This window comes from Artemia franciscana, chromosome 16 (assembly GCF_032884065.1).
Source record: "Artemia franciscana chromosome 16, ASM3288406v1, whole genome shotgun sequence".
NCBI lineage: Eukaryota > Metazoa > Arthropoda > Branchiopoda > Anostraca > Artemiidae > Artemia > Artemia franciscana.
The window spans coordinates 36,199,177-36,220,293 of NC_088878.1; the positions used below are offsets into that span (position 1 = coordinate 36,199,177).

The window sequence follows — 21,117 nt, forward strand, 5'->3', positions numbered from 1 at the left end:
TATTTTATTTCTGACTGTTTTTAAAATCATTAATTTTTTGGCACTAATTTAATTACTATCAAAAATAGGGCTCATTTGTTCATTAGAAGAAATGATGTTGCTTTTATTTTTACTTTTACATATCCTTGCGGATTAAGTTAAAACTCATATATTCACATTCTTCCTTTTAATCTGCTGGTTAATTTTGTCGCAAGAAATCAATTTTTAATTTGGCTCTTTGCTGCAATGCAACGATCGATCTGACAACGCCGACTCTAGTCTGGAAATAAATAAAGTATTGTCTCGAAATGATATTGTACCTTAGTTCCCTTTTCAATCAAGTACAGAGTTCATTAATGGAAGATCTGTAGTTGGTCTCATTGGAATTAACATGCTTACTCATAACTATGCTATATCCATGCCCCTTTAATTAATATATTTAAAAAAAATTGTTCTTTGCGTTCAAGTTTAGAAGAGAACAGGCAATAAGAGAGAGTAAGACAAATTATTTAATTCTACAGTGGCACGATTTCACAGACCGCTGTGGGCGAGGGGACACAAAACCTTTTTCTTTTTTAATTTAGGGGAGGGGGTAGGGAATTTGTATGTTCAAATTATTTTTCAATTTGTTGGGTGGCAAATAATTTAGTGGGCTAATGAACCTCCCTTTTCTAATTATCGCTACTCTACTTCTGCAGTGGTTCATTAAATGCCTTCCACCCCTTGTGTTGCTGTTCGGGCATTAATTGCGCTTTGCTTAAAAATAGTGATGTCATCAATATTAATAACTTGTAAATTTTGAGGATCGATTGCATATTCTGATGTAATCTGTGAAGTCAAATTGTTTATGGTAATTTTACCGTTAAGAAAAGAGTGACATCTGTGAATACCAACCAAAACTCTAGAAAGTCAAAAGTTTGGTAACATTATATACATTGCAAAGATCTGCTTCATATATTGAATCAAAATTTGTAAAATTTCTTAACTTTAAAGTAGCAGAAGACGTATCCAGACTTTTTATTCCGGGCGGTGTTTAACAAAAAAAAATCTTTGCAAATGCATCAAAATTTGTTTATCTGCATTTTTATTAATTTTTTACATGTTGGACAAAAATCTTAGAGGAAGGAGGGAGGTTTAAGCCCGGTAACCCCTACCCTGGATACGGCCTCTACAGTAGCTCATTAAAAGTAGCCATTGTACTTAATAGCCATTTACTTTTTTTTACGAAGCTTTTTCTACATTTTCCGACACGATGATTCCAGTGGTGTCAATTTGGGACAGGGGGTTTCTCCCCTATTTTGTACCCTTAGATTTTTAAAATGCCTTTTTTGGTATTTTCATTGAAAGCATTGAAAAATAGTTTAATTTCGCCCTCCATGGAGGATTCGTAAAAAAAAAATTGTGGAGCGTTAGCTGGAGATTTACTAGATTTGATTCTCTCAAGCGATCATCAGATTTCTTGAGAGCTTTTCTTTCTTCCTATTTTTCATTTATTAGTTTCTGAAATCTTAAACTTGTCTGTTTTTACAATTAGTAGCAAGTTAAATCAAACAGTTCTTGGTAACGAACTGTAGTAAGGAGCGACCCGGCTCAATAGTAACCGACACTCTAAAAAATGGAATTTTGATACCAATAGTTACATCAAAAGAATTGCATTTTAATGCTGATTTTATATATATAAGTTTCATCAAGATCAGTTATACCCATCAAAAGTTACGAGCCTGAGAAAATTTGCTTCATTTAGAAAATAGAGGGAAACACCCCCTAAAAGCAATATAATCTTAACGAAAATCACACCATCAGATTCAGCGTATCAGAGAACCATATTGGAGAAGTTTCAAGCTCCTATCAATAAAAATGTGGAATTTCGCATTTTTTGTCAGAAGACAGATCACGGATGCGTATTTATTTGTTTTTTTGTTTTTTTTTTTCCAGGGGTGATCGTATCGACCAAGTGGTACTAGAATGTTGCAAGAGGGATCATTCTAGCGGAAATTAAAAGTTCTAGTGTCCTTTTTAAGTGGCCTAAAAAATTGGAGAGCACCTAGGCCCCCTCCCACGCTCATTTTTTCCCAAAAGTCACCGGATCAAAACTATGAGATAGACATTTTATTCACCATAGTCGAAAAACCTAATAACTATGTCTTTAGGGACGACTTACTCCCCCGCAGTCCCCGTGGGAGGGGCTGCAAGTTACAAACTTTGACCTATGTTTACATATAGTAATGGTTACTGGGAAGTGTACAAACGTTTTCAGGGGGATTTTTTTGGTTTAGGGGGGATAGTTGAAGGGGGGGGGGTTACATGGGAGGATATTTCCATGGAGATACCTCTCATGGGGGAAGAGCATTTCAATGAAGGGGGTGCAGGATTTTCTAGCATTATTTGAAAAAACAATGAAAAAATAAATATGAAATGTTTTTTTCTGCTGAAAGTAAGGAACAGCATTAAAACTTAAAACGAACAAAAATTATCACGCATATGTGGGCTTTACCTCCTCGTTATACCTCACTCTTTAAGCTAAAGTATTTTTAGTAATTTCAACTATTTATTCTACGGCCTTTGTGATTCAGAGGTCATTCTTAAGGAATTGGGACAAATTTTAAGCTTTAGTGTAAAGAGCGAGGTATTGACTAGGGTTGAACCCCCTCATATACACAATAAAAGCATACGAATATAGAAGTTCGTTATGTAAGTTAATTAGTAAGTTACGTATATTTTTTACCAATGAAAACGTTTGTAAAAAAATTAAAAGTTCTAGTTGCTTTTTTAAGTAATCAAAAATTGGAGGGCGACTAGGCCTCCTCCTTCGCTCCTTTTTTCTCAAAATCTTCTGATTAACTGCAATTAATTAATATGCAAATTTCGTTTTAATTATTTATGTGCGGCGAGCCAAGATCAAAACATGCATTAATTCAAAAACGTCCAGAAATTAAATAAAACTAGACCTCCGTTGCCTGTGCAACGGGAAGTGTTGCAGCAACTGTGCCCTGTTCCTTAGGGCACAGTTGCGGAGCAACACGTGCAACTGTGCCCTACAGGACACAGTTGCGGAGCAACAGTCTCCATTTTGTCCTTCAGAGGACATTTTTCTAATGCGGCTTCGATTGTTATCTTGAAGCATCTTTGATATGGTTTTATTTCGAGCTCCTACTAAACTGAGTTTGGTAAAATGTTTAGCTGGTCCAGAAATAAACGACAAACATCAATAAAAGTTCTATATGAGTTCATAATTATTTTATCTCTAAAACGTTTACTTCCGAAACTAGGGCCGTCTTAACTTGACGCCAATTCGAAGTATTATGTTTCGAGACGCACATTTCGGGAATTATTTCCGGGAAATCTGAAAGAGATACGGAAATAACGTCTTATAGTTTTCTGCTTAACTTTTGATGGTCTAAGCTAGGAAAATATAAAACAAACCAAATTCACCAAAAAATTTAAATTGCCCCGAGGGCATGACAAAACTTCCAAATAGAAAAACCCACAGAAGGAACTTTATTTCGGAGAAACTATTGTAAGCTCCAGTTGTTAGGAGATCGAGACCTGTCGAACCGCGTTTGAAAAAAAATTCTAGCTGATCCAGAACAGAAGTTACCTCTAGAACGTCAAAACTTCGGAAATTATTTCTTAGAGAACGAAGCAACTTGGTATATAGAACACTTCACTTCTTCTTGCATACTTTTCATAGCACTACTCGATAAAAATATAAGAAACATCAAAATCGAAAATTTGAGAAAATTCAAAAAAAATCGGAACGAGATGGACTTTTCCGGAATTGTTTCCGGGAAATCTGTAAGAGCTACGGAATTTTGTGCTCCGGTTCTCGAAGAGACAAATGAAAGTTCTACATGAGTTCAGCATAACTGTATTTCTAACAAGTTTATTTCCGAAGCTAGGGTCGTCTTAACTTGACGCCAAACATCGAACGCAGAGTTTCTAAGAAAAAAACGGTTTTATTTTTTTTATGGAAAACTGTTAGAAATTTTAGGAACTTCTCTGGAACTTTTTTACTCTGTTTCACGTTTTCCTTTCCTCTGAAAAATCTCAAATTTTTAACTCTTACCACTTCGGAGCTACAGGTCGCTGATCACGGTGAAAAAAAAACAAAAAAAAACAAAACAAAACAAACTACGAAAGCAGTAGTGTTGCTCCGCAACACAAAAACCTGTTTTTTTTTTAAAATGGAAGTAAGGAGCAATATTAAAACTTAAAACGAACAGAAATTACTCCGTAAATGACAGTTGCTTTTCTCCTCAACGCTCCGCTCTTTACGTTCAAGTTTCTTACTGTTTTAAAAATGGAGTTAAGAAAAAGAGTCAAACTTCAGCGTAAAGAGCGAGGCGTTGAGGAGGAAAAGCCCCTTTCATATACGGAATAATTTCTGTTCGTTTTAAGTTTTAATGTTGCTCCATACTTTCATTTAAAAAACTTGTTTTTTTAATTTAATAATTAAAAGGGATACGATTAGGTAACAGTGGCTAAACCAGAGAAGATCTAAATTGCTTAGACCAACCTTCAAAAATACAAAAAATAATAAAGATATCTTATTTTGTATACAAAGTGGCCAGCAAAAGTTGTTAATAAATATTTACCTAAGAGCTGAGAAATTAACCATTTTTTTGCTGTATTTGTATTTCATTCTACTCTTTTCTATTTACTTTTTGCTATTTGCTATTTGCTCTTCTAGTCTTCTATTTTTCATCGAAGAATGGAAAAGAAAATAATTTTAGTTTTCTAAACATCAGCAGTAAGCAACTGAAGTAATATAAATAAGGGAAAAGTTGTATCCAGAAGATTTGAGGGTTTGAAAACCATTCTCAAAAATTGCAAAAATGGAAAAATTTGGTAATTGAGAAATGATTGAAACAGTCAATTGTCACAGTGCGAATAGAAATTATGTAATAAACAAAGCTTTTTTTTCCCTGAAAAAATTTTCAGGGAATATTGAGGGGGAAGTTGAACTTAATCATGTCACGTCGTCTACATGTAGATTGTCAAAGGGTGCATCAGAAATATCTTAGGCCTGTGAAGTTGAGACTTGAAGTTGAGACTGTGAAGTTAGACTTGGCCTGTGAAGTTGAGACTTACAGGGTTTGTTGCGGGGATGTTGAACTTACCAAAAGGCGATATTTACATCCTGCTATTATTACTTTTTGCTTCTACTGCTATTACTACACTGCGACTACTGCTACTACTAATTCTGCTATCACGGCTATTAATACTGCTTCTACTACTATTGCCGCTAAAACTAAGGGTATTAAGGCTAAAATTCTCGAGAATGTTGAAACATTCCATAAAAAAATCAAAACACATGATGTGCATACAGGTTGCCCAGAGGTCGTATCAGCAATGCCTCAGAAACAGTTTATGGCATTAAGATGAAGCTTTCAGCGTGTAATGAGGGGATGTTGAAAAAAACCTAAGGGGCTGTGTGCATACTAATGCTGCTACTACCACTACAACTATTTCTTCTCCTGAATCTAACAGCATTAAGGCTATTTTCAGGGAACGTTTAGACGGAAGTTGAACTAAATCAAACGAAGTAAGAGCATATAGATTGTCAGAAGGGTTTATAGGAGGTATCTCAGGAACGGCGTACATTATTAAGTTCGAACTTCCAGGGTATATTGTAACGGAATTTTGAACCAACCCCAAGGCACTATGTATACACTACTAATACTAATATTGCATTTGCAGTATCTATTGAGGCTAAGGGTATTAAGGTGAAACTTTTGTGGAATGTTTAGAAGGAATATAAATTATGACGAAGACCACACTGCCTTTCCATAATACAAATACAGAAGAGAGAATAATGAAGAATTTTTTCCCAAGACAGTGAACCAACAAAACCTATTTGAACATTTTAGCCGTATGTCTAAGGGCCGTATTCAGCAAAGAAAATAATAAACAATAACATACTTACAATAAAAGTTCTCGGTTAAAAATTCATCCTTTAAATAGCCTAGGCATCATTACTTCTTAACGAGAAGCTCAGCCAAGACTGTGTGATAAAAGCTAACTAAAAACGTTCATTCATTTCACTAGCTGTATTTATTAAAAATTGGAATAATTTCTTATTGCGCTTTTTGCCTTCTCTGCAGCTAATCTTGTAGTTCTTTTGGGATTGGGCTTGTTTTTATTCGTCCCTATTTTGTTTTATCGGTGGGACTACTACTTCTACTATCGTTAAGAATATTAAGGTGAAAATCTCGAGAAACACTTACGGTAGTGGATGCTTAAGTAAATTAAATAAAAAAAACTAGTTTTTTTAACTGAAAGTAAGGAGCGACATTAAAACTTAAAACGAACAGAAATTACTCCGTATATGAAATGGGTTGTCCCCTCCGCAGTCCCTCGCTCTTTACGCTAAAGTTTGACTCTTTGCCACAATTCTACTTTTTAAAACAACTAAAAACTTTAGCGTAAAGAGCGTGGGACAACTAAAAATTTTAGCATAAAGAGCGTGGGACTGCGGAGGGGACAACCCATTTCATATACGGAGTAATTTCTGTTCGTTTTAAGTTTTAATGTCGCTCCTTACTTTCAGTTAAAAAAACTAGTTTTTTTTATTTAATTTCTGAACGTTTTTGAATTAATGCATGTTTGATTTTGGCTCTCCGCACATAAATTATTGAAATGAAATTAGTATATTAATTTTGTTTTGGCTAAATGGCTTTCTCTTAGTTTTGATCAGACGATTTTGAGAAATAAGGGGTGGGGAAGGAGGCCTAGCTGCCCTCCAATTTTTCGGTTACTTAAAAAGGCTACTAAAACTTTTAATATTCAACGAACGTTTTTATTAGTAAAAAATATACGTAACTTAAGAATTAACTTACGTAACAAACTTTTATATTCTTATATTTTTATTATGTGTACGAGGGGGTTTGTACCCTCGTTAATACCTCGCTCTTTACACTAAATCGTAAGTTTTGTTCCAATTCTTTAAGAATGACCCCTGAATCAAATAGGCCGTAGAATAAATAGTTGAAATCACTAAAAATATTTTAGCATAAAGAGCGAGGTATTTATCTCCTCCTAAATACCTCGCTCTTTATGCTAAAGTATTTTTAGAACCCTTCATATGCGTAATAATCTCTCTTTGTTTTAAATTTCAATGCTATTCCTTACTTTCATTTGAAAAAACGTTTTCATGTTTATTTTTTCATTGTTTTTTTTTTATAGTAATGCTAGAAAATCCTGCGCCCTTTTCATTGAATTGTTTTCCCCCATGGCATATTTCTCCAAGGAAAGATCCTCCCACATAGCCCCCTCCCTCAACCCTACCCCCAAAACCAAAAAAATCCCCCTGAAAACGTCTGTACACTTCCCAATAACCATTATTATATGTAAACGCTGGATGAAGTTTGTAACTTGCAACCCCTCCCCCAGGGAATGTGGGGGAGTAAGTCATCCCCAAAAACATAGTTATTAGGATTTTCGACTATGCTCAACAAAATGGCTATCTCAAAATTTTGATCCGTTGACTTTGGGAAAAAAAATGAGCGTGAGAGGGGGCCTAGATGCCCTCCAATTTTTTTGGTCACTCAAAAAGGGCACTAGAACTTTTCATTTCCGTTAGAATGAGCCCTCTTGCGACATTCTAGGACCACTTGGTCGATACGATGACCCCTGGGAAAAAAAAAACAAAAAAAAAAAAAAAAAAAAATAAACACGCACCCTTGATTTGTCTTCTGGGAAAAAATGCAAAATTCCACATTTTTGTAGATAGGAGCTTGAAACTTTTACAGTAGGGTTCTCTGATACGCTGAATCTGATGGTGTCGTTTTCGTTAAGATCCTACGACTTTTAGGGGGTGTTTCCCCCTATTTTCCTTAATAAGGCAAATTTTCTCAGGCTCGTAACTTTTGATGGCTAAGACTAAACTTGATGAAACTTATATATTTAAAATCAGCATTAAAATGCGATTCTTTTGATGTAGCTATTTATATCAAAATTCAATTTTTTAGAGTTTTGGTTACTATTGAGCCGGATCGCTCCTTACTACAGTTCGTTACCACGAACTGTTTGATCAAACTTACTGTGAGGTATTAAGGTTGACAGAAGGATATATGAGTCTTAAAGTAATACATAAAAAAACTAGTTTTTTTAACTGAAAGTAAGGAGCGACATTAAAACTTAAAACAAACAGAAATTACTCCGTATATGAAATGGATTGTTCCCTCCGCAATCCCTCGCTCTTTACGCTAAAGCTTTTAATTGTTTTAAAAAGCAGAATTGTGGCAAAGAGTCAAACTTTAGCGTAAAGAGCGAGGGATTGCGGAGGGAACAATCCGTTTCATATACGGAGTAATTTCTGTTCGTTTTAAGTTTTAATGTCGCTCCTTACTTTCAGTTAAAAAAACCTAGTTTTTTTTTATGTAATTTCTGAACGTTTTTGAATTAATGCATGTTTGATTTTGTCTCTCCACACGTAAAGTGTTCAAACGAAATTTGCATATTAATTCCTTTTTTGGCTAAATGACTTTCTCTTAGTTTTGATCATACGATTTTGAGAAATATAGGATGGGGAAGGAGGCCTATTTGCCATGCAATTTTTCGGTTACATAAAAAGGCAACTATTAATTTTAATTTTAACGAATTTTTTTATTAGCAAAAAATATACGTAACTTTAGAATTAACTTACGTAACAAACTTTTATATTCTTTAATTATTATTATGTATATGAGGGGGTTTGTACCCTCGTTAATACCTCGTTCTTTACACTAAATCGTAAATTTTGTCCCAATTCTTTAAGAATGACCCCTGAATCAGAAAGGCCGTAGAATAAATAGTTGAAATTACTAAAAATACTTTAGCATAAAGAGCGAGGTATTTATCTCCTCCTAAATACCTCGCTCTTTATGCTAAAATATTTTTAGAACCCCTCATATGCGTAATAATCTCTGTTCGTTTTAAGTTTCAATGCTACTTCTTCCTTTCATTTGAAAAAATGTTTTCATGTTTATTTTTCATTGTTTTCTTATAGTAATGCTAGAGAATCCTGCGCCCTTTTCATTGAATTTTTCTTCCCCCATGACATATTTCTCCAAGGAAAGATCCTCCCACATAGCCCCCTCCCCTCAACCCTACCCCCAAAACCAAAAAAATCCCCCTGAAAACGTCTGTATACTTCCCAATAACCATTATTATATGTAAACACTGGTCAAAGTTTGTAACTTGCAGCCCCTCCCCCAGGGACTGTGGGGGAGTAAGCCATCCCCAAAGACATAGTTATTATGGTTTTCGACTATGTTGAACAAAATGGCTATCTCAAAATTTTGATCCGTTGACTTTGGGAAAAAAATGAGCGTGGGAGGGGGCCTAGATGCCCTCCAATTTTTTTGGTCACTTAAAAAGGGCACTAGAACTTTTCATTTCCGTTAAAATGAGCCCTCTTGCGACATTCTAGGACCACTTGGTCGATACGATGACCCCTGGGAAAAAAAAAAACAAAAAACAAACAAATAAACACGCACCCGTGATTTGTCTTCTGGCAAAAAATACAAAATTCCACATTTTTGTAGATAGGAGCTTGAAACTTCTACAGTAGGGTTCTCTGATACGCTGAATCTGATGGTGTCATTTTCACTAAGATCCTACGACTTTTAGGGGGTGTTTTCTCCTATTTTCCTAAATAAGGCAAATTTTCTCAGGCTCGTAACTTTTGATGGGTAAGACTAAACTTGATGAAACTTATATATTTAAAATCAGCATTAAAATACGATTCTTTTGATGTAGCTATTGATATCAAAATTCAATTTTTTAGAGTTTTGGTTACTATTGAGCCGGGTCGCTCCTTACTACAGTTCGTTACCACGAACTGTTTGATTGGATAAAACTTTCAGGGCGCGTTGAGAGGGATTTTGAACTAACCAAAAGGCATTCTGTGTATATTGCTACTACTACTTCTGCTACTATTACTATTATTGCTGCACTACTACTGAGGCAAAGGGTAGGAAGTTAAAACTTTCACGGAATGTTTATGGATATGTTGAACTAAATAAAAACACATTTTGTTCAAATTGGTTGTCTAAAGGGCAAATAAGCAGTAATAATGGTCTAGGGTATTAAGTTGAAACCTTCAGGAAATGCTAAGGGAGGTGTTGAACTAGGTAAAATGCAAAATATGCATACTTCTATTATGCAACTACTCTGCATACAACTACTAACACTACTTATACTACGGCTACTTCAACAACTGCTACTGGTACTACTAGTACGATGACTGTTACTAATACTGCTCAGCTTAAGGGTATTACAGTAAAACTTGGACGAAAGCTGAAGATGATAGTGAACTAAATTGAAACACGCTATGTGAATACAGGCTATTAAAACGCCGTAGCAGATACATCTCAGGAATAGCTTAGAGCATTAAGTTGAATTTTTCAGTGCACGTTAAGGAGATATTGAACCGACCAAAAGGTACTATATGCATAGTACTCCTTTGACTTTATCAGCACTATATAGCCTTATCAGCAGTGTGTCAAGAATGGCTTACAGGATTAGAGTGACTCTTTCAGAGCGCGCTGACGGAAGTGTTGAGTTAGTAAAAATACACAATGTGCACACTACCACTATTTCTAGTTCCAGGACTACTCCTACTGCTTTTAGTGCTAATATTACTATGGCTAATTGTATTAATGTCAGACTTTCAGGGGGTGTTGAGGATGATGTTTGACTAAATCAAAACACATACATTACTAATATCATTGCAACAGCTAATTGTATTAAGATGAAGCTTTCAGGGTTTGATGAGGGTGGTGTTCGAATGACGAAAAGGCAATACGTTAATACTACTGCTGCTATTGGTACTAGTGCCATTATTTTACTCCCATTCCTTAACTACTAGTACTCCTATTGGGACTACTACTGTGACTGCTATTACAAATATGGCTAACTGTATTAAGGTTAATTTTTCAAGGAATAATGAGGGGAAAGTTGAACTGAATTAAAACCCGCCTTCCGCATGCAAAACTGATATCTTGCACTTTTGGCATGGAGTGAGCAGCTTGAATTATTTTATTAATAAACTCCAAAGGTAAAAAAAAACAAAGGTAAAAAGGTAATTGTGATATTTAAATCACAAATATTGTTATGACCTTAAGAAAGGCACTGGGTTCCACCAAGGCAGGTCAAGGATTAGTAACTTTTTATCGAGATTGCAAAAAGTATTTAAGCTGGCTTAGAACCAGACGGCAACAAGACTCAAAACCTCCAGTTGAATGGAGGATGTATCCTGATCACTAAACGGATTTCCGAACTTGGCAACATTCCCCTATCCATAAAATTCGAATTTCTCCACAAGCAGTTTCAGCTTACTATCTCAGTCTCATTATATATCCAAGTCTATAAAAGCTATGCTACGAACAGAGGTGAGCTGATAACATAGCTAAAACTCAGTTGACTGATGATATTGCTAGAATTCATACCTATTTAGTTCAAAAAAGACCACCAAAACAAATGAAGCCGAGAAGAATTTTTCATTATCGAATCTAGTGTAATGCTTTCACTTTTATTAAGCTATTAAGCTATAATTTCCTCTAGGGGTGCTACTCCGCAAGGTAGCCCTGAAGTGCTTTTTTTTAGCTACTTTTTTGGTTGGGGACACTCGTGAAAGGTCCACTTCGATACCACTATGAGGGCTTCCTTTTGAGGGATAGGGATGGAGAAAGGAGCTTGTGACAGAACGGAGACATCAACCATTCCTGAAGCAGTGTTGATACAACATCTTGACAAGATTTACTCAATAGCTGAATCACTATCACGATCCTGTTAAAACTACCACAGAGAGATTAGGACTCGATCCTCAAGATTCTAAGTAGAGTGTCAAACCCACTTAGCTTTGGTAGCTAATTTGGTAGGTGATTCTGAAAAGTTAGAAAAAATGAGGTATTTTTAACTTACGAACGGGTGATTGGATCTCAATGAAATTTGATATTTAGAAGCATATCGTGTCTCAAAGCTCTTATTTTAAATCCCGACCGGATCTGGGGACATTGGGGGGAGTTTGGGGTGACCTAAAATCATGGAAAACGCTTAGATTGGAGGGATTGGGCTGAAACTTGGTGGGAATATAAGCACAAGTCCCTAACCCATCTCACATGAACGGCTCCAGATTTTTATACCAACCCTATCTTCTTCAGGGAATTTGTTAGGGGACTGCGTTTCCCCCTCTGTCTGTTTTTGTAAAATAAAGATTATGAGGAAATTTATCTGTGCTTGATTTTTTTTCATTTTTTACGAAGCTTTTTCTACATTTTCTGACTCAATGATTCCAGTGGCGTCAATTTGGGACAGTAGATGAGGCAGGGGGTCCTGTTCCTCCCCTGTGTTGTACCCCTAGATTTTGAAAAATGGCTTTTTTAGTATTTTTGTTAAAAGTGTTGAAAAATAAATAAAATCCCCCCTCCCTGGAGGATTCGTATAAAAACATAAAAAATTGTGGAGCACCAGTTGGAGATTTACTATATTTGATTCTCTCAAGTGGTCATCAGATTTCTTGAGAGCTTTTCTTTCTTCCTATTATTTATTTATTCATTTATTAGTTTCTGAAATTTTTAACTTGTCTGTTTTTGCAATCAGTACCAATTTAAATAATTAGATCAGCTACAATTAGGTAACAGTGGATAAGCAGAAGTTCTAAATTGCTTAGACCTACCTCCAAAAATACGAAAAATATTAAAGATATCTATTTTTTTTTATACAAAATGGCCAGCGTAAAGTTGTTAATAAATATTTACCTAAGAGCTGAGGAGTCTACCATTTTGTCTACTCTATTTGTTTTTCACTCTACTCTTTTCTATTTGTTATTTGTTTTTCTACTGTTTTCTATTTTTCATCGAAGAATAGAAAAGAAAACAATTTTAGATTTCTAAACATCAGTAGCAAGCATCGGAAGTAATATAATAATAGTAATATAATATAATAATATAGTAAATATAATATAATAATAAAGTAATATAATAATATAAATGAGGTAACAGCCAACTAAATAGATGTATCCAGAAGATTTGAGGGTTAAAAACCATTCTCAAAAAACTGAAAAATTTGGTACTTGAGAAATGATTATACAGTCGATTGTGACAAGTCCTTATCAAATGAACTATATATTCAACTAATTTCTTTTCTTATTCTATTTCTTCTAAAAAACAGAAAATCAAACAGCTGTGTAATCCGAAAATAAATGCCTTAGGAACTAGAAAAAGTAGCAAAGAAAATCAATTAGCAGTAGTCAAAATAATATTTAAGACCTTTAGTTCATCCTCAGAAACTTGGAAAACTTATTAAACTCTTTTTTTCTTATAAAATGTTATACATTCAGGATATACAGTGCAAATAGAAATTATGTGATAAACGAAGCGTTAGACCAAATTTATCTTATTATTCCATTTCTTCTAAGAAAATAGTTGTAAATTCTGCTAATGCAGAATCTGCTAATGCAGAAAAAAAGACAAGACAAGCAATAAATAGGGAGCTAGTTAAAAGAACTTAAATACTCAAATCTGTTGCAAAAAGGAGAAAATTCAATACACAAATTTACTATTTGGCTTTACAGGGTATCCAACACAAAATTTAATGATTCTAGAGAAGCTTTCATTTTTCTATGAGCAAAACCTAATCCACGACAGGGCAAAACAAAAATTTTGGCTAGCAGCCCAAATGAAATGTTCAGGACAACAGCGAATGAAATTATTTTTGATTGAAATAATTTGACAGCCATGCTGCAATCAAAAATTTGAAACTTTGAAGTTTAAAGCGAAATATTTTGGGAGCAAAATAATACCAAAATACCCGTTGGAAGGGGGGCAAAATAATAGGGAAGGGGGATAATACAGAAAAATGAATAGCTTAAGAGTCGGAAAGACGAACTACTCTAATTAGTTCCTCTACCCTCTTCTAAAAGAAACACTATGATAATTATTTGTCAAAAAGAGAGAGATATAAACGGTGTTTAGTATCGAAAATATTCTAAATACGAGTAAATGTAAAATATATCTAATATGAAATAAAACAAAAACATAAAGGACATGAAATAAAGTAGAAGCAACTCAGAAAATTTGCAAACAACTCAGAAACCCAAAAGATTTCTGCTTAGTGTGAAATAAAAATTTCGTAATTATTGTGTTTACTTCTGGAAAGAAAAAAGATATTAGTGCTACCTCATAACATCAACAAGATTTTTGGTGATTTATTAATGATTATTTATTCTTTTTCAGAATTTGTCCGAGGCTGAAAATGGATTTTCATGGCGACAAATGGCTACAATATTGCTTCTTAGTGTTAATTAATACTGTGATAACATGTTTCTTTTACTCAAATGCTCAGACAGACAATTTAGTGATAGAAACAACACATGGAAAAGTCCGTGGAGCAACAAAGGCAGCCGCAACAGGGAAACTGGTCGACATGTGGGGGAGTATTCCTTTTGCGAAACCTCCAGTTGGCCCACTTCGCTTCAAACACCCCCATCCCGTAGAGCCATGGGATGATATAAAAGACGTCGATAGTCTCCCAAATTCTTGTTGGCAGACTATGGATACAACCAATGGAGACTTCATAGGATCAACTATGTGGAACGCAAATACTGATTTGAGTGAAGATTGCTTATATTTAACGGTTACGGTGCCTCGTCCGAGACCAAGACATGCTGCAGTGATGGTGTGGTTCTTTGGTGGAGGTTTCAGTACTGGTTCAAGCACACTTGATGTGTATGACCCTCGCATTTTAGCATCAGAAGAAAATGTAATTGTAATCTCGATTCAATATAGACTTGCTGCGCTGGGTTTTCTTTACATGGGCACTGAAGATGCTCCTGGTAACGCTGGAATGTTTGACCAGATTATGGCCTTGGAATGGATAAGAAACAATATTCATGCTTTTGGGGGAAATCCCAACAATGTGACACTATTTGGCGAGTCAGCTGGTGCCTCTGCTATAGCATTTCATATATTATCACCCTTAAGTAGAGATATGTTTAATCAAGCCATTCTTCAAAGCGGAACTCCAACAGCTCCCTGGGCAATTATATCAAAAGAAGAAAGTTTAAAAAGAGGCAAAGAGTTGGCTAGAAACGTGGGATGTACAGATGACCTTGTAGATATTTCAAAGGTAATTGATTGTCTTAGAGAAACCAACGCCTCAAGATTAGTATATGAAGAGCCTGCTCAAGATCATGTAGTTGCGTTTACATTTGTTGTTGTTGTAGATGGAACATTAATTGACCAACATCCAACACAGATGATTGCTGACAGTAACAACTTAAAAAGAATGAATCTTTTACTAGGATCAAACGCTGAAGAAGCTTTTTTCTTCCTAAGCTATTTCCTTCCTGATATGTTTCCAAATAATGAAAGCGTAACACTAACAAGAAGTCAGTACTTGGAAGCTGTGGACAAGGTCAATAAGAATCTAAACTGGAACAGGGATCTCAATCTAGCTGGAAGGCAAGCAGTTATTTTTGAGTATACAAATTGGCTAAATCAAGATGATCCCAAATATAACCTTGATGCTGTCGACAAAATGGTAGGAGATCGTCAATTTGTATGTGGGGTTAATGAATTTGCGCAAAGATTTGCAGAAGTTGGCAACAGTGTCTACATGTATTATTTTACTCACCGTTCTTCGATTCACCCTTGGCCTAGCTGGATGGGTGTACTCCACGCTGATGAAATCAATTTTGTATTTGGTGAGCCTTTGAACCCAGAAAAAGGTTATAACAAAGATGAAGTTGACTTTAGCAAGAAAATAATGAGATATTGGGCAAATTTTGCAAAAACAGGGTAAGTGATATATTATTATTTTCATTGGTGTTTAGACATTAGAATTTTTAAATTAAAAATTTGAGTTTTTTGTTTAAATTGCAAAATTTAAAAGATGTGATTTACGCGCCAAAAATTGAAAACAACGATTTAAGACAGGCTATGAATGTTATTTCAAATTTTAGATATAGTTGCCTATTTTTTTTCTGCTCTCCGAGTTTTTGTTAATCCTAAGGAAGGCTATGTTCTCATCGAAGTTTTTAGTTTGAAAGGCAAATAGAAAGCCAAATAGAAAATCAAGCGTTCTTGTAATTATTAAATCCCTTGCATTCATTAACATCGTTTGATTCCTGCTTTTCATTACTATTTAATGCAGTTTTGGCTATTCTTTTCGTTTTTAGTTATCCAAAGAAGTTAAACGTTCTAAGTTTATCTTATCTTCCTAATCTTTCTAAGCTTTTATCGTTGCAACAATCTTTCATCCTGGCAAGACGAAATTATTGAAAACTGGAGTAGCTATAGAAAACGAGCTTTATCTAAACTATGCTCCTGCTTCTTAGCCCAGGCAAAGATCCTTGGAAGTTTAAAGCCAACAGGACAAAATGTTAAGGAACATAAAAACTATTTACAGTTTTAAGCCGTTCAGAAACAAAAGTTTTATGCCCTATTTTGTGACAAATTAAATTAAAAAAAAACAAGTTTTTTTAACTGAAAGTAAAGAGCGACATTAAAACTTAAAACGAACAGAAATTACTTCGTATTTGCAAGGGGCTGCTTCCTCCTCAACACCCCGCTCTTTACGCTAAAGTTTGACTCTTTCTCTCACTTCTACTTTTTTTAACAGTAAAAAAAAAAATAGTGTAAAGAGTGGGGCGTTGAGGAGGGAGCAGCCCATTTCATATACGAAATAATTTTTGTTCTTTTTAAGTTTTAATGTCGCTCCTTACTTTCAGTTAAAAAAAACTTGTTTTTTTAATTTAATTTCTGAACGTTTTTGAATTAGTGCATGTATTGATGAATAATTAAAACGAAATTTGCATGTTTATTTTTTTGGCTAAAAGGCTTTCTCATAGTTTTGATCGAAAGATTTTGAGAAAAAAGGAGCGGGGGAGGAGACCTAGTTGCCCTCCAATTTTTCGGTTACTTAAAAAGGCAACTAGAACTTTTAATTTTTTACGAACGTTTTTATTAGTAAAAGATATACGTAACTTACGAATTAGCTTACGTAACGAACTTCTGTATTCACCTGTTTTTATTACATATATGAGGGGATCACCCCTCGTCATTACCTCGCTCTTTACACTAAAGCTAAAATTTTGTCCCAATTCCTTAAGACTAAAGGAATTAAAAGACTTAAGACTAAAGACCCCTGAATTACAAAGGCGGTAGAATAAATAGTTGAAATTACTAAAAATGCTTTAACGTAAAGAGTGAGGTATTAGGAGGAAGTGAACCAATAATATGCGTAATAATTTCTGTTTGTTTTAAGTTTTAAACTTTCAGTTGAAAAAAACTTTTTCATATTTATTTTTTCATTTTTTTTAATAATGCTAGAAAATCCTGAGCTCCCTTCATGGAAATTTTCTTCCCCCATGAAAAATTCCTCCATGGAAAGTTCCCCCAACATATCCATCTCTTCACAACCCCTCACCCCAACTAAAAAATCCCCCTGTAAACGCCTGTGGACTTCCCAATAACCATTACTATATGTAAGTACTGATCAAAGTTTGTAACTTGTAGTCCCTCCCACGGTGACTGTGGGGGATTAAGTCGTCCCAAAGACATAGTTATAAGGTTCTTTGACTATGCTGAATAAAATGGCAATCTCAGAATTGGTGACTTTGGTGACTCTGGCAAAAACGGAGGGAAAATAATTAGCATGGGAGGGGAACTCGGTGCCCTCCAATTTTTAGGTCACTTAAAAAGGGCACTAGAACTTTCCATTTTCGTTAGAAAGAGCTCTCTTGCGAAATTCTAGAACCACTGGTCGATACGATTACCCCTGGAGAAAAAAACAACAAAAAAAAAAAAAAAAAAAAAAACAAGTAACCACGCATTCGTGATCTGCTTTCAGGCAAAAAATACAAAATTCCACATTTTTGTAGGTAAGAGCTTGAAACTTCTACAGTAGGGTTCTCTGATACGCTGAATGCAATGGTGTGATTTTGTTAAGATTCTATGACTTTTAGGGGTGTTTTAGCAGTGACTTTTAGCAGTAGTAGTATAATTAGAGGGCGTAAATGTGTTAACTACAAAAAAGGTATCTAAAATTTAGTAATTTTAATAAACTGTCGAAAAAAATAGAATAAATGAAATATATCTTTCGAAGACTTGTGCGTATGAAAGTTTCCTGTAATATTTCAAATTTACAATTTAATTTTTTTCTAATTAATTGTTAGAACTAAAATATACATCGTTATATATAGTATACCCCAACTGCTGGTAAAAACAATAAACGAAAACTTATGAATCAAGGTATCTCAGAATTTTTAATATTAAAATATTCTTTTACATTTTGACGGCTGGAATATCCTGAAGAAATTTTCCATTCTCTTTTTAATTCCTTCTTCTCTGTAGATTTATATTTCCTTTCCATATTTTCATTATTTTATATAGTCTAGAAATAGAATGTTTTCCGCTATAACGTACACCCAAATTTCGGGATAGACATACAATGAAACGGTGCCTGGCACTGAATTGCTTCAGTCGTGTTAAAAACAGCGCTTTCACTTATTTTTAATTAATTTTTAGAAATAAAACTGTACCCCGTTACCTTGTTTCCAAGGTTTTATACTGTTTTAAAAAGTAGAGTTGAGAGAAAGAGTGAAACTTTAGCGTAAAGATCGGGGCGTTGAGGAGGGAACAGCTCCTTTCATATACGGAGTAATTTCTGTTCGTTTTAATTTTTAATGTCGCTCCTTACTTTCAGTTAAAACAAACTTGTTCTTTTTTTTTTAAATTTAATTTGTCACAAAATAGGGCATAAAACTTTTGTTTCTGAACGGCTTAAAACTGTAAGTAGTTTTTATGTTCATAAACATTTTTTCCTGTTGGCTTTAAACTTCCAAGGATCTTTGCCTGGGCTAAGAAATTCAAAAAAGTTTTTGAAGGGGATTGTTGGAGGGCCCAAAAATGTGCGACGATGATTAACTGTAGGTAGTACTTAATACTGTACTTCAAACTGTAAGTAGTTTTTATGTTCTTAAACATTTTTGCCTGTTGACTTAAACTTCCAAAGATCTTTGCCTGGGCTAAGAGAGCCGAAAAAGTTTTTGAAGGGGATTGTTGGAGGGCCCAAAAATGTGAGTATACGATGATTGTGTATGCGATTGGTCCGCACATATTTTAAGCTCAGATTTTTATGCATTTCTAATTAATATGCAACAGTACAGTGTATACCCAAAGTGTTGTTAACAACCACACCCATAAGCTTTCGAATCATGGTTTATCAACATAATTTAATGCATATATGCATTACTCTTTTTTTGACAAATGGAATTTTCTGAACTAATTATCCTTTCCTTTCTTTCTTCTCTGTAGATTTATGTTTCCTCTTTATTGCCTCATCAGTCTTCCTCAGTGCTTAATATGCAGGCGAGCTAAAATTAATTGCTCCAGAGCGTATGCATGCATCTACACAACTTGTGTGGATAAACCGATTCCATGATATTTCCCTATATTTGTAATATGATGCACAATAAAGTAGCGCTTTAATGAACCATGATTTAAAAATTAATTTAAAAAAATCATTTTTAAATAACATATTTCCCTATATTTGTAGGATTATGCAAAACAGTGTAGCGCTCTACTGGAAACACAATATAAAATAAAATAATTTAATTATTAAATAAAAGCTTACAATAATAATGAAAATAACTATAATTAATAGTAAAACAAAATATACAAATAAAAAACATATAATAGAATAATTAATTACATAAAAAACTAAAACAATTTAAAAATAAACACAATTTACAAACTGATTTACAAACAAACTATGTTGCAAACAAACTACAACAGTTTTATTTGTAAATTGTTGCAAACAATTTACAAACAAACTATGTGTGTTGGATATGCAGAACTGTGTAGTGATTTACTCGAAACACAAATTAGAAATATAGAATTCAAATTAAAAATATTTTTCTGAAAATAAGAATGATTTATAATAATATTAAAAATAATTGTGATTTATAATAAAATAAAATACATAAATAGAAATAATATAATAAAATAATTAAGTCAAATAAAAATAAATTATAATAATAAAAATAAAAAACAATTTAAAAATAAACACAATTTAAAAACCATTTTATGGTATTTCCCTATGTTTGTAGGATTATGCAAAACCACGTAGCGCTTTACTGGAAACACAATATAAAATAAAATAATTTAATTATTAAATAAAAGCTTACAATAATAATGAAAATAACTATAATTAATAGTAAAACAAAATATACAAATAAAAAACAAAATATATAAATAAAAAACAAAATATACAAATTGTTGCAAACAATTTACAAACAAACTATGTGTGTTGGATATGCAGAACTGTGTAGTGATTTACTCGAAACACAAATTAGAAATATAGAATTCAAATTAAAAATATTTTTCTGAAAATAAGAATGATTTATAATAATATTAAAACTAATTGTGATTTATAATAAAATAAAATACATAAATAGAAATAATATAATAAAATAATTAAGTCAAATAAAAATAAATTATAATAATAAAAATAAAAAACAATTTAAAAATAAACACAATTTAAAAACCATTTTATGGTATTTCCCTATGTTTGTAGGATTATGCAAAACTACGTAGCGCTTTACTGGAAACACAATTTAAAATAAAATAATCTGATTATTAAATAAAAGTTTACATTAATAATGAAAATAACTATAATTAATAGTAAAACAAAATATACAAATAAAAAACATATAATAGAATAATTAATTACATAAAAAACTTAAACAATTTAAAAATAAACACAATTTACAAACTGATTTACAAACAAACTATGTTGCAAACAAACTACAACAGTTTTATTTGTAAATTGTTGCAAACAATTTACAAACAAACTATGTGTGTTGGATATGCAGAACTGTGTAGTGATTTACTCGAAACACAAATTAGAAATATAGAATTCAAATTAAAAATATTTTTCTGAAAATAAGAATGATTTATAATAATATTAAAACTAATTGTGATTTATAATAAAATAAAATACATAAATAGAAATAATATAATAAAATAATTAAGTCAAATAAAAATAAATTATAATAATAAAAATAAAAAACAATTTAAAAATAAACACAATTTAAAAACCATTTTATGGTATTTCCCTATGTTTGTAGGATTATGCAAAACTACGTAGCGC

At 33.3% G+C, this 21,117-nt stretch overlaps 1 protein-coding gene across 1 annotated transcript in view; it reads left to right on the forward strand.

Moving 5' to 3' along the window:
• LOC136037399 (acetylcholinesterase-like) overlaps nucleotides 1-21,117 on the forward strand; it is an 85,692-nt gene that overhangs the window by 8,183 nt on the left and 56,392 nt on the right. Inside the window, exon 2 of the mRNA XM_065720144.1 lies at nucleotides 14,199-15,761. Coding sequence (XP_065576216.1) covers nucleotides 14,218-15,761 — 1,544 coding nt within the window. The 5' untranslated portion in view covers nucleotides 14,199-14,217. The remainder of the gene's footprint in view (nucleotides 1-14,198; nucleotides 15,762-21,117) is intronic.